This window comes from Lithobates pipiens, unplaced genomic scaffold (assembly GCF_037356315.1).
Source record: "Lithobates pipiens isolate NorthernLeopardFrog02 unplaced genomic scaffold, aLitPip1_a1.2 Scaffold_8, whole genome shotgun sequence".
Taxonomy (NCBI): domain Eukaryota; kingdom Metazoa; phylum Chordata; class Amphibia; order Anura; family Ranidae; genus Lithobates; species Lithobates pipiens.
The window spans coordinates 107,909,525-107,924,287 of record NW_027507903.1 but is presented as its reverse complement, the minus strand read 5'-3'; the positions used below and the strand labels follow the sequence as shown (position 1 = coordinate 107,924,287).

The following is a 14,763-nucleotide window of genomic DNA, read 5'->3' as shown; positions in this document are numbered from 1 at the left end:
CACCATGGCCTACCTGAGTATTGTTGCTGACCATGTCCATCCCTTTATGACTACAGTGTACCCATCTTCTGAGGGCTACTTCCAGCAGGATAATCCACCATGTCACAAAGCTCAAATCTTCTCACCACTGGTTACTTGAACATGACAATGAGGTCATTGTACTCCAATGGCCTCCACAGTCACCAGATCTCAATCCAATAGAACACCTTTGGGATGCGGTAGAATGAGAGATTCACATCATGGACGTGATGGCTGGCAAATCTGCAGCAACTGCATGATGCTATCATGGACAAAATGGACACAAATGGACAAAAATCTCTGAGGAATGTTTCCAACACCTTGTTGAATCTATGCCATGAAGAATTAAGGTGGTTTTGAAGGTAAAAGAGGGTCCAACCAGGTACTAGCAAGGTGCAGCTAATATAGTGTCTGGTGAGTGTATATCCAAAATAGCTTTGGCTATACTCCTTTAACCAATTTGCGCCCGCGCTATAGCAGAAAGACGGCTACAGCGCGGACGCCAATTGTCGGGAGGGCTTCCCTGGATGTCCTCCTGTTTACTTCCGCAATCCACGCTCCCACGAGCACACATCGGGGAAGTTCTGTGCTGGCCATGTCCCTTGGACACAGCCAGTCACAGATCGCTGTAAATGGCCAATCACAGCAGCCGTTTACAGCGCGATCGGCATGTCCAACGGGAGATGATCTCGTATGTAAACATATGAGATCATCTCTCATCGCCGGCTCTACCTCCTCACACAGAGACAGCGTGTGAGGAGGGAGAGATGAACAGCTGCAGCCTGTGAGTGTAAAAAAAAGAAAATACAGTGCCCACAGTAACTGTTAGTGCCATCTGTCCCCACTGCCACCTGTTGTCAGTGCCATCTGTCCCTAGTGCCACCTGTTGTCAGTGCCATCTGTCATCAGTGCCACGTATAAGTGCCATCTGTCATCAGTGCCATATCAGTGTCACGTGCTATCTGTCGTGCCACCTGTCAGTGTCACGTGCCATCAGTTATCAGTGTCACGTGTCATCAATGCCACGTATCAATGCCATCTGTCATCAGTGTCACGTGTCATAATTGCCACATATTAGTGCCACGTATTAGTGGCATCTGTCATCAGTGCCACATCAGTGTCGTGTGTTATCAGTGCCACGTATCAGTGCCATCTGCCACCAGTCCCTGGTGCTCCAGGGCCTTCAAAAGTGTAATAGGTAGTCAACAAGTTAGATGTGTAATTTATGCTCCTAGAACACCTGATGGTGCTCCCTGCATGTTGGGCCTCTCTATATGGCCAGGCTGTGGAAAAGTCCCACACGTGGTATTTTAATACTCAGGAGGAGTAGCAGAATGTATTTTGGGGTGTCATTTGTGGTATATACATGCCATGTGAGAGAAATAACCTATTACAATGACAATTTTGTGAGGAAAAAAATAAATCTTCATTTTGCAAAGAATTGTGGGAAAAAATGACAACATCAAAAAGCTCACCATGCTTCTTACTAAATACCTTGGAATGTCTACTTTCAAAAAAGGGGTCATTTGGGGGGTATTTGTACTTTTCTGGCTTGTTCGGGTCACAAGAATTGAGATAGGCCACCAGTACATCAGGTATGATACATTTTTTATGATTTGCATCACAGCTTGTAGACTCTCTAACTTTCACAAAGACCAAATAATATCCACTAATTTGGGTTATTTTTACCACAGATATGTAGCAGTATAAATTGTGGACAAAATTTATGAATAAAAATTAATAATTTGCAAAATTTTATCACAGAACAAAGAAAATTTTTTTTTCTAAATTTTCTTTTTTTCATTTATAGCGCAAAAAATAAAAAAACCCAGAGGTGATAAAATACCACCAAAAGAAAGATTTATTTGTGGGAAAAAAGGACAAAAAATTCATTTGGGTACAGTACTGCATGACTCAATAATTGTCATTCAAAATGTGAGAGCACCGAAAGCTGAAAATTGGTCTGGGCAGGAGGGGGGTTTAAATGCCCAGTAGGCAAGTGGTTAAACTCTATTAAAAAGACTTTTGAGTCAGATTTGAATAGAGGAGGTAGCCCCTCCTTTACGTTCTGCCAGACATGTACCCTCTGAGTAAATAGAAATCTCTCTTATGTGGACACAGACAGCAATATACAGTATTGACTGAAGCATGTAAATTTAATCTATTATGTCACTTTCATCTATTATTCATTAATAAAAATATACAGTAACAATAGTAAAAGGCTGATAATTCATTTTTTTTTCTTTTTTTACCTTTTTACAGTGAGAGCTTTAGTGATGTATTAGCTGATAAGAACAGCTTGTTCATTTTTCTTATGTAGGGAACAGTCAATAAAGCATCTGCAGCAAATTAGGGAGATGGAGAAAACAGAGATGGATATTGAGAGGTCTTCCTTGGAATTAAAGGTATTCTTTGTTTTATAGGCAGTAAATCAAGCATACAGTGGTACCTGGATTACGCGCTTAATTTAGTTCCAGAAGAGTGCTTATAATCCAAAGCTCTTGTATATCAAAGTGAATTTCCCCATAGGAGTCAATGGAAACTCAAATAATTAATTCCACAGTGACTGCTATTGTATGCAGTACCGCATGTGGCCAGAGGTGGAGGGGAGCCAGAGAAACTCTGAAACACTCGAAGCTGCTTGGATGCACTCTGAGACACTCGGAGCATGGTTGCCAACCTCCCGCAGCATTTTTTACTGACAAAACATAGACAATTTACTGGCAGAGCACATTTTTTACTGGCAACCTGAAAAATTACAGAAGTCTTATTGAAAACTAATAGTAAATATATTTGAACAGTATGAACACTGACAATACCTATAACAAAGTAATTTGTTTGATTTACACTTAAAAAGTCAACACAGCATGAAACTATCAGCCTCTAATATTTACTGGCAGTTGTAAAAAAATCACTAATTTTTACAAACTGTTAGTAAATTTACTGGCGGTTGGCAACCCTGACTCAGGGAGGCTCAGAGACATTCGGGAAGGGAGTGTTTCTGAGTGTTTCCAAGTGTCTCCGAGCAGCTCTGAGTGCATCCGAGTAGTGTCACCGACTCCCCCACACCTCTGGCCAAATGCGGTACTCCACACCCCATTGGCTTGATTCCTGCTTGTCTTGTGAGACAGCGCTCACGAACCGAGTCAGGATTTTAATAGCTCTTAATTCGAAGCACACGTAAACCGCGTTTACTCGCAAACCGAGGTATTACTGTATTCTACTTTGACACATTCAAGTAATGTGTTTGCAATAGTGCTGAACTAATTGTTATTTAGCTGTATAATATATAGCATAAGCCAGTGTTTCTCAACTCCAGTGCTCAAGGCGCCCCAACAGGTCATGTTTTCAGGATTTCCCTCAGGTGAAACAGCTGTGATAATTACTAAGGCAGTGAAAATGGTCAAATCACCTGTGCAAAATAATAGTAAGCCTGAAAACATGACCTGTTGGGGCGCCTTGAGGACTGGAGTTGAGAAACACTGGCATAAGCAATATGACCACTACAATCTACTGTTATATGATATGGTTATTTACTGTAATTTGTAAAATAAATGATGTGACCGATACAAGTAACTGCGGCCCAGAAAGTACAGACAAACGTGCAGATCCAGTCGGTCAACCTATGGCAGAATATAGATGTTAAAAAATTGTCACATGGTATTTCTGTCCATGGCACACATTGCAATGCATGGATAATAATAATGTCGAATGATGGTACATTCAATTTGGAGGTCTCCTAATCTTTTTATCTCCACCCATCAAGAAATGTAAATAACGATCTGTAGATTGTACTGTATGTGTAACTTGCTAACAGTCTAAAGTCATGAATTCTGAAATTCAGTTGGCAGAAATGCAACAACAGTATGGAAAAACCTTCTCTAATAACATTGTGCAAGGAGCCCAGACTGGAGTGAAAAGCAGGAGTCCAAGAGTAGGCCAGCCTACTGCAAGTTCACATAAATGTTCTCGCTGTGAAGTATTCCTTCAGCAGGTGGAGAAAGCAATTAAAGGTAAGCCCACCCTATGAGGGTGACTATCCCAGCCACTTTACAGAGTGCAAGATTTCTCTAATAATAATACAAATAATAAAGGTGCTGTATCCCATAGAGACAATTTTTTTTCATTTTGAACAGAGGGAAAATGGATTAGAGCACCTGTCCAATTTTTGGCTGTCTGTCTCCCCATTGTGAAGATTCACCCTCTCTGTGTCCTGTTTAGCATTATCATTGAAAGTAAAAGAAAATCCCACACTTTGGGTTGTCCCCAGAAAATAAATCTTCAAATGGGGACACTAATTCTAGTGACCTGGGGGTCTCAAAAAGGTTCCCTAATTTGTAGGAATTCCTTCTCACTTCCTGTTTGGTTATGGTACAGGAAGTGAAGGTAAATATCCCCAATGAACAAAACGGAGAGAAAACAGTTCTCCCAAGAAGGATGATGAGGATACTTTCATTAATTAATACATTTATTAAATAGCAAAAACCCACATTAATCAAAATTAGCAAAACAAAACAGAATATACCGCAAGTGTAAACCACAGATAAATTAAAAAGACAACGTTGTCGTATTAAAATAGGGGGTGCAGCTGCACATGCACACTATACTCACCAACACACACTCTCATATGCACCAATAGATAATGATAATTATACCAATAATATTGATAGAAATAAAAAAGCATATGGCAACTTATAGGTGTTTAGGTGGTAAATCAGCACAGGCAAAAAACAGATAGGCAGTCCAGTAATCTAAAACCGGGTAGTAGAGCACAGTCCACAAATTGCTCCATGGATACTGGTGATCCCTTCTATAGAGATTACAGGTTAGCCTTGTTTAATGAACAACTGAAATGCGGAGTGTAGATAATGCTTGTAAATGTAGTCAGGGAACAGTCAAATACAGTCATTGTATATGGATCACCTCCCAGGGGGAGTGTCAGAGCTGAGAAAGCTAGCATCCAGTAGGCTAGCGAAACGCGCTAGGAGCGTGACTGCAGCACCTTACCCAGCGGGAGTGTCAGCTGACTGCACCAGCGCGGACTGAATGGAGGTAGCCAGCAGAATATATATAGCGGGATTTTCAACACACAGCCGTTTGGAGTGTTCATTGTAAGGTGCTGAGTGCACAGTGGATCTTCAGACTGGATTTCTCACCTCAGATGGGGATCGATCTATACTGGTGGGTAGAGGTAGCGGGAAGCAGCCAGCGAATGGACACATGGTGAGAGTGTCATCAAACCACAGATGTGAGGTATCGCCATGATCAGTAGAGTGAGAGCAATAATTCTCTCCTCTGTAACTTAAAACATGCAACCTGTAGATTTTTTTAAACACCGCCTATGGAGATTTTTAAGGGTAAATGTTTGTCGCCATTCCACGAGCGGGCACAATTTTGAAGTGTGAGATGTTGGGTATCGATTTACTTGGCGTAACATTATCTTTAACAATATAAAAAAAATTGGGCTAACTTTACTGTTGTCTTATTTTTTAATTCAAAAAAGTGTATTTTTTCCAAAAGAAGTACGCTTGTAAGACCACTGAGCAAATACAGCGTGACAGAAAGTATTGCAACAACCACCATTTTATTCTCTAGGGCGTTAGAAAAAACAACAAATCTCAGAAAGAGGCTTGGTCCTTAAGTGGTTAAGTGAGATATCTGCCCATCTGTGACCACATTTCTCACAACTATACTCTTGTTCAGTATGTTAATAATTATAATAAAGTGATGCTTCAAATTCTCTATTTTATTTTTAGCAACCCCCTCTTGCTAATGTCTTTACTTGTTTTTGCTCTGTTCCTACACCTTCTGCTTTTCCTTTTTGAAAAAAGAAACATGTCTGCTAGTATTGGTCATTATGCTTGTTACTGCCATATAAAAAAAATATCAGTAAACCCGTAAGAGGAGGCAACATCCTATAACCAATGCTAAACATATATAATTGTTGAACAATGATTTCTAGTACAGTTTATTTCCAATTATTAGGATTACTATATATAACATGTGCTAAAATATGCAGTCAATAATATGCTCATTACAATGTGCATAGATAAAATTTATTACTTGTGTTTTTAATCAGGATGTCAAGAGCACAATGTGGAATTACAGGAAGAGAAAAACCAAACTCTTGTCTGTCTTTACCAACTGCAAGATGTTCTAAAGGTGATTACTGTAAAATAATATTATAACAATTAAATCTGTTTACAGACATAAGAGATGAAGGGGGCAGTTTTAGAATTTAATCAATATTGAACATATTAGCATGGTATGATTTTATTCTTATTTTTAGTAATGCAATATTCCAAAAATATAGTAGTGTATCATCACAAATATGTATATACATTTTTCAGAGACCATGACATTGCATCACCACACATTACAGATGTAGCTATGTACATTGTAGCAAAATGGTTTACAGTCTAGGCTTTATGTATAATGTTTATGCATAAATCAGGTAGAAAACATAACACCTCCTCAACCGACAAGGGCTTGGTGGTGACTCCCAGAGGCCGGAAGGGCTGATATTCCTCCTCAGGGTTCAGGTTACTAGGCATGGTGGGTGTAGTGCAAAATGGAAGAATGGGCACCAGTCACTAAAAATGAGCAAAGAGTTTTATTTCTCTTAACAGGGACAGGGGAAAGAGGGGTAGGGCACAAGACACCCTTAGGCAAATGTAATAGCAACTTGGCAGACTACTTTGACAAAAATAGAACTAGGCAGACAGCGATACGGAAAAGGGCCTTTAAGCTGTTAAGCTGAATGCAGCAATCTGTATTTCGTAGCAACTACTGTCTCCTATAACAACAGCTTAACTCAGTTACCTGCTGGATACTTCAAGCTTCACCCACGGCTACCAGCTGGGTTCCTCAGACTCATAGTTACCTCCTGGATCCCTCAAGATTTACTCACAGCTACCCGCTGTACTTCTCTGCAAGGTTTACTTACAGCTACCTGCTGTACTTCTCTTCAAGGTTTACTCACATTTACCCACTGTACTTCTCTTCAAGATTTACTCACAGCAACCCGCTGTACTTCTCTTGGATGATTTCTCTCCTGAAGCTTTCCCACTTACTTCATAGTCCCCGGCTGATGAAGCATCTGGCTCTGGTACTCCTTCAGAACTCCATCTCTTTACACTTGCCTCCGGCAACAAGAGAGGTTGTCTCTCTGGAAAATGTCTCTCCCTTGCCTCCTGGCAACGATCAGGCTCCCCTAAGGCCGAGCCTCTTTACACGTGGTTAGGCCACAGGCTTCAGGCCTACACCTCTGCTGCTGCTCCCCACACCCACCCACCCAGGCCGCAGTCCGGGTGAAAAGAACCCCAATCACATGACTACCTCCAAATAGACTATCCCAGCACCCCCCAAAGAAACTCATGTTGATTTCCTGAGAAAAGCATATTCACTCATAACCTGAATTCACTGTAATCTATCATACTAATGCCAAATGTTACAGTACCGCCTAGCAGAACTAAATTTACTAGCAGCCCTGTTTAGGACAAGGGTGCTACACAATTTAACAGGAAATGTCAGGATTTGGATTTTACTGATGACATATTGTTTTCAGTGGTGGTAATACATGTTTATGCATTAATGCATTTGTTTTCTATATGCTGTGTTTAAATTTTACAGGGATGTAATCATTTTACATTAACCTCTTCCCGTCTGCGCTATAGCCAAATGATGGCTGCAGTGCCCCTTACCACATGATCAGCTCTCAGCCAATTGCAGCTGATCGTGTGATCTACACAGAAGATCGGTAATTTTTTTTTTCCTCGCTCTGACAGCTTGAGGAGAACAAAAATCAGATTACTGGCTTCTCTGTAAGGGGTATCAGTCCCGAAGAGGAAAAGGCACAGCCACTTCATCATTCAGTGCCCACCAGTGTATAACAGTGCCACATATGCCTGCTACTGACACCTATCAATGCCCACCAGTGGTGCCAATCAATGCCTCATCAGTGCCACCTAGCAGTGCTGCCTATCGGTGTCGCCTACCAGTGCTCATCACTGCCACTCATGAGTGCCCATCATTGCCACCTATCAGTGCTAGCTATCAGTGCAATCTATTAGTGCCCTTCGGTGCCACCTATCAGTGCCCTTCAGTGCCACCTCTCAGTGCCCATCAATGCAGCCTCATCAGCGTACAGCAATGAAGGAGAAAAATTACCTGTTTGCAAAATTTTATAACAAAATATAAAACAGTTTTGTATTTATTTTCAAAATTTTTGGCCTTTTTAAAAATTTTTAACAAAAAAAAATCCCAGAGGTGATGAAATATCCCCAAAAGAAAGCTCTGTTTGTGGGAAACAAATTATAAAAATGTCATGTGGGTACAGTGTTGTATGATCGCGCAATTGTTATTCAAAGAGTGACAGCGCTTAAAAGCTGAAAATTGGTCTGCGCAGGAGGGGGGTTTAATTTCTCAGTAAGCAAGTGGTTAAATTAGATAGACACAAGGATAATATATTTGAAAATAATCTAAACATGTTAATAGTTTTTTTCCTTCATGCATATAAACACATAAAAATTAATGCGAGAATACTACATATTTATGAAATGTACACATGAATCACAGTCTAATGCGGTGGTTTCCAAACCTTCTAAACAAAGGGCCAGTTTACTGTCCTGACTTTAGGGGGCTGGGCTGTGGCCATTGGGAGTAGAAATTGTTCTGGCATCAGTGGGTTTAAACAACGCATCTTTGGTGTCTGTGGGAGGAATACTGCCCATCATTGGCATCAACGAAAGGAATAGTGCTCCATCATTGGTGTCAGGAGAATGAATAGTGCCCATCATTGGTATCAGTGGAAAGAAAAGTCAATGGGAGGAATACTGCCCCATTGCTGGTGTCAGTTGGAGTAATAGTGCCCCATTGTTGGTGTTAACCTCCCTAGCGGTAATCCCGAGTCTGGCTCGGGTTGGGAATTTACTAGCAGGAGCGGTAACCCTGAGCCAGACTCGGGATCGTATCGCTGGATGCAGGGGAGGACACAGTGAGAGTTACTTACCTTGTCCCCTGGATCCAGCAATGTCCTCCATGCTGTGTGATCGAGTTGTCCTTCGCTCGATTCACAGTGCCGAATGCCGCCGAGCTCCGTTCCCTGCGACGTTACGGCGCACGAGAGCGGAGATCGGCGGCAAATTCAAAAAAGTAAAAGTACACAAAACACACACAGCACTGTAATCTTACAGATTACAGTGCTGTATTACAAAATTACACACCCCCTTTGTCCCTAGTGGTCTGTGCAATGCCCTGCATATTATAAATACTGTTTTTTCTGCCTGGAATTTGGAGATTGTCCATAGCAACCAAAAAGTGTCCCTTTTTCAGTGTTTTAGGATTTGATTACATTATTGAATAATTTTTATTATTCTTTATTATATTATAAACTTTATCATACCCGGGATGTCTGCTAGACTCTGGTTTGAAGAGATTTAAGAGAGTTATTACTAAGAATTACAGGACTACAAAATAAAACGCCAGATTTCCATGCAAAATAATTGTACCGCTTTCAGAACCTAATTCCAGACTAAATCATACCACCAGGGAGGTAAAGGGAGGAATAGTGCCCCTTTGCTGGTATCAGTTGGAGCAATAGTGAAAGTGGTTGAAATAGTGCTCCATCATTGGTATCAGTGCGTGGCATAGTGCCCCATCATTGGTGCCAAAGGGAGAAATAGTGCTCCATTGTTGATGTCAGTAGGAAGAATTATGCCCCATTGCTGGTGTCAGTGGTAGGAATAGTGTCTTGCATCAGTGGAAAGAACAGTGCTGAAGGGCTGGATAATGCTGAGCAAAGGGCTATATCTGGCTTCTGGGCTGCAGGTTGGAGATTGCTGGTCTAATGTGCATGGATAACTTACACTATTTTGTTTTGTAAGCTGACTATTTTCTGTTATCTCAATAGAATCTCTCAAAGCAAACTAAAATAAATGAAGAGGTAGTCCAAAATCTTCAAGTGGACAATGAGGCTCTTAAACACCAACACAAACTGGTAACCGAACAGGTAAGAAATTCCCAAGCTGCACTAAGATGGTTATCATGAAATAAAATGCAATACTTAAAGCAGGAAACCTGTTTAAGGCTTTACTAGTGCCATTAAATGTCAAACAATAATTATAAGTCTAAATAAAGACAAAGTTAATACTCAAGAAAATATATTTTTTACATTTAATGCCACTTGGTGAAGTTTAAAGCTGAACTCCAGGAGTTAGGAAAAATGTAATCATGCAGTAGGGCCCCTGTGCTGCAAGGATGAAATGCTTGTTTAGTCTAGTGGTGCATCAGTACGGAGTTATACTTGCCTTATTACTTACTTGGGCAGGATCCCCCCCCAGCTGTGATACTGTTCCAGGACTGCTATTTCTCTAAGGTGCTTCGGGCTTCAATTGCATGCTTGCCTCCTCACTTACAGTACAGAGTTAATAACCCTGCACTGCACATGGCAACCCTGAGGGAACACCAACAGCACAGAGCTTCAGGTAGAAGTACTGGAACAAGGAATAGGATAGCTAATAAACAGTGGTGTCTCCAGCTTTCATATTTAGGGGGACACATGGGGGAAGAAGGACAAAAGTAGAGGGTGCAATTATATATATCCTGGGGGCCTCTATTACGATCCCGCAACTAGACCCTTTAAAATGTTTTGCAGTGAGCTACCTTCCCAGTGTATTGGGGCCCCCCAGGGTGTCAGAAAACAGTCATCAGCACACCAGGAAAATATAAGGGTCCAAAGCAGTGGGAGAACTGTCAGGGCTGCAAAGGTTGCACTTGCGACGGGGCCTTGGTGTTCTGCCACTGTGGGGGTTCCTCAGCCTCCTCTTGCTGTCCTGCCCCTGCTACTGACAGCGCTGGTCTGGTGTCTGTCTCCTTGGCAGCGGTGGCAGTCTATTAGGATCTAGCAGGGACAGGATAGCAACAATGGTAGTTCTACCGCTGGTTCACAGTGGGAGGATTCCCCCATCTGGAAAGTGTAGATGGCCCCCCATTGGAACAGTCTTCTCTTTTTTTCCATTCATCTTAATAGTTGAATGAAAAAAAGTGATCAATGTATGGTCTGCCTAAGAGCTAAGACCAGCCATAGACAATTATAAATCTCGGCCATTTCAGCGAGAACTGAATGAGATTTAAACCATTAATAGACAGACTTGAATGTACCAAGTTGATCGATCAAATTGGGTACAACCAGCCCTGCCGGAATCTCTTATGATTATTGCTAGGGGTTGCTATATCTACTAGTGATAATCGCTATTTGTTGGGAGAATACAATTGCTCAGCGGGAGGGATTCCCCTATAAGCACTGACTGTGCTGATGGGGGAATCATGCAAGTTTCTTTCTTGCAATCTGTGGTTGCAGGAAATAAATTTGCACCATCTATGGTCTGCCTAACTGAAAGTTTGTGAATGTTTTGAAAGAACAGGAGGAGGAGGAGACAAATGGGGGAGAGGAGGGAGGCAGATAGGGACAGTTCAGTGATTAGGGTGTACTGCAGTGTGCACTCACCCACAGGTCCAGGCTGGAAGCTCAGGCATCATTGGCACACAGAGGAACCTGCAGTTGCTGTTTTGCACAGTGACAGCGAGCAGGAGGGGGAGAAATCGCCCGCAGGAGCTGTCAGGACGCTCTGCCTTTCAGGAGAGCCTGTGTTCACTCGGCAGCGACCCGAGCAAGGGCTGGCGAGCCCTATGCAGCCCTATGGTGGGGCTCGCACCTGGACTCACGGCGCAGGAGCCATTCATCTTCGGAGATTTTCAGGATCTCCTTCTGCTCCTTATTGCGCAAGAGCTGCGCCTGCACAGTACGGGGCGGACACTATCTGATAGACGGACTGTATCTGTCAGAACACCGACATCACCTCCTGGTCACCGCTGAGGGAGCTGACATGTTACCTCTGCGTTTCTTCTTTTTTATTATTTTTTTATTTTCAGTTTGGTACGAAGAGTAGGGAGTATTGCACCAATACTGTTATCAGTGCTGACACTCCTGCAAATGCTCCGATACCCAAGGCAATGTTTTGCGGTGCACTGCAAAGAATCACATGCGGTTTTGAACAGGAATGCGATTTCTGTCTGAATTGCATGCAGTTTCCCGCACCTCTCCTGTGTGAACCCTGGCTTGTCAGAGTGATTTCAGCCTGTGTTCACACAGGAGCAGTGCAGGAAAATGCATGTGATTTGAAGAAGAATGTGGTGCGATTCCTGTTCAAATCACATGCGATTCTTTGCATACATTCATTTTGTATGGGCTCAATTTGCACCGCAAAGGTATCGGTAAGTACTTGGCCAAAAGTATTGGTACTCGCCGGTAAAAATGGTATCGGTGCAACCCTAAAAAAAATGCTTGGAAAAAAAAAAAGTGTTATGTGATGTATCATAAATCTGTCATCATCTGGTAGTGAGTAACAAAACAGCTGCAATATATCGGCTTTCTTCATTATGTTGCTTATATGTACTTTCTGTCTATTTGAGCAGCTCAAGGGATTGTTCAAAGAAAAGCAAAACTTGGAAAGTGCTTATAAACAAATTCCGAAAGACGAGAAGCCAGCTGACGACTGGACAGTGAAATCCAGATTAGTGAAGGTAATTTATATACAAACTGAAGTTCACCTCATTCAAACTTTTTGTTTGTTTGTTTTGTTTTTTTTGTAAGCGAGAATCCAGTTAACATAAGGGTGGCCACAACATTTCACCAATGAGTACGGATTAATAGCCACTTTTGCAGTATAGCCTGGGATAAAACTGGTAACACAGTATTGAACATTAAACATTGAACCTTATGAGGGTGACAGTTGGCTTTATATCTGGCAGTTATGAATTAACGGGGGGCAAAATCACGTACCTGTACATTCTTTTTATGCTGGCGATCAGTTCCCGCTGTAATTGGACACAGCAGGAGACAATCAGCGGGACCCGCCGATCGTCCCGACAGAGGACTAAGCAGGGACACGGCTCTCTGACTTCCCACAGTACAAGCACCTCCGCCACAGTTAGAAATCATGCCCTAGTGACACATTTAACCCTTTGTTCGCCCCTGATGTTAACCCCTTCCCAGCCAGTGTCATTAGTACAGTGACAGTGCATATCTTGGTGTCACTGGCCCCCAAAAAGTGTCACTTAGTGTCTGATTTGTCCGCCACAATGTTGCAATCCTACTATAAGTCGCTGATCGCTGCCATTACTACAAAAAAAAAAAAATTACAGAAAAATATCTAATAGTTTGTAGATGCTATAACTTTTGCGCAAACAAAATCAATATACACCTATTGGGATTTTTTTTACCAAAAACATGTAGCAGAATAAATATAAAGAGGAATCATCATTCAGATGTGCCCTGACCACAAGCACAGTGCAATTTATAAACACATTTAAAAAGTAGTTTCAGGGATCTGACCCACAAATAATGATATTGAAATGTAACAATTATACCGTCATAAACGCATCTCAATTCTAATAAAAGCTGATGGGGAAAGAAAATAATGCTTACATGATTTTAATGAACCCTTCCTCTGTAATGGCTAAAACTAAGAATGGGTTTGTCTAACATATCAGAGCTTCTTTACAGATGTGGTCAGCATACCTCCCAACTTTTTGAGATGGGAATGAGGGACACCTATCAGCAAAAAGTATGCAGGCATAGGACACACCCCTCACCACTCCCCCTTAAAGGAGAATTGTACAAAAAAAACATTTGTTAAACCCATAAATGCTTTTTTTTACCACTAATATTCCTTTATATTGGCTTTTGGAATTTACAAAGGCAGCAATTTAGAAATCAGATAGAAGGTTTAGCGCTGGAAAACACTTTGTGATAGATAAAAAGTGCATTTTATATACAACTATATAAATCAGATCAAAATGAGGGACAAATGAGGAGGGATGAGGGACAGAGGGACATTGCTCCAAATCAGGGACAGTCCCTCCAAATCAGGGACAGTTGAATGCTTGCATTCTTTATCCAGGTGAGCTGTCTGATCAGAAACTTTCTCAGATTCTACAGTCTCAGATGTTTTCCGATGTGTCTATTTTCTATAGAGAAAAGGAAACAAAACTATCCACCATGCATGTACCTAGAAGATCTCTTCGTATCTTGTTGGGGAGGAGGCAATATGAGGACAGGCAGATGTCTTTACTTTTGTTATATATTGTATGTATTTACAATCTTAGGATCTGATTTCTTTCAGAATGTGCTAAATTCTGTCAAAGCACACAAAGAGCATCAGGAGAATGTTGTCAAGGAGAAAAGGCAACAGGAAGAACAGCAAAACCTGCATGGAGAATCAGAGGAAAAAGATGTCAAGAAATTACAGACACAATTGAAAGAGCAACAGGAAAACGTACAATCCATCATTCTGTCTTTTTTTTTGTCTATACTATATTGTACTGTAGCATTAGGGTTTATTCACATATGTATTCGGCCAGGGCTGTCTTTAAGGCAGAGCAAAAGGGGTAGCTGCCCCGGGCCCAGTCATTGTTGTGGGGCCCAGAGCAGTTGCCCCTTGAGCCTACACTGCCTGAAAATAGTTGACAAGTGGATTCAGGAGGGCCCAAGAAAATGTTTGCCCAGGGTCCAGTCCATATTAAAGACAGCCTTGTATTCGGCCTTGTATACCATGAAGAGCTATGTGTCTATGTTTTTGTACTTGCAGCAAGGTGCTTGCAAGCAGCTCATATTGGGGAATGGAAGCACATGGCTGTAGGCGAGCGTGTACGGCAACCATGCATCTCACTGCAATTACAAAAACA

The 14,763-nt window shown here is 41.7% G+C and overlaps 1 protein-coding gene across 4 annotated transcripts in view; it reads left to right on the top strand.

Moving 5' to 3' along the window:
* LOC143963465 (uncharacterized) overlaps positions 1-14,763 on the top strand; it is a 106,122-nt gene that overhangs the window by 77,712 nt on the left and 13,647 nt on the right. For all 4 annotated transcript variants that reach the window (XM_077473096.1, XM_077473097.1, XM_077473095.1 and 1 more), the window contains 6 exons: positions 2,339-2,423; positions 3,863-4,031; positions 6,098-6,180; positions 9,929-10,027; positions 12,493-12,600; positions 14,202-14,354. In XM_077473096.1, the coding sequence (XP_077329222.1) occupies positions 2,339-2,423; positions 3,863-4,031; positions 6,098-6,180; positions 9,929-10,027; positions 12,493-12,600; positions 14,202-14,354 (697 nt within the window). The remainder of the gene's footprint in view (positions 1-2,338; positions 2,424-3,862; positions 4,032-6,097; positions 6,181-9,928; positions 10,028-12,492; positions 12,601-14,201; positions 14,355-14,763) is intronic.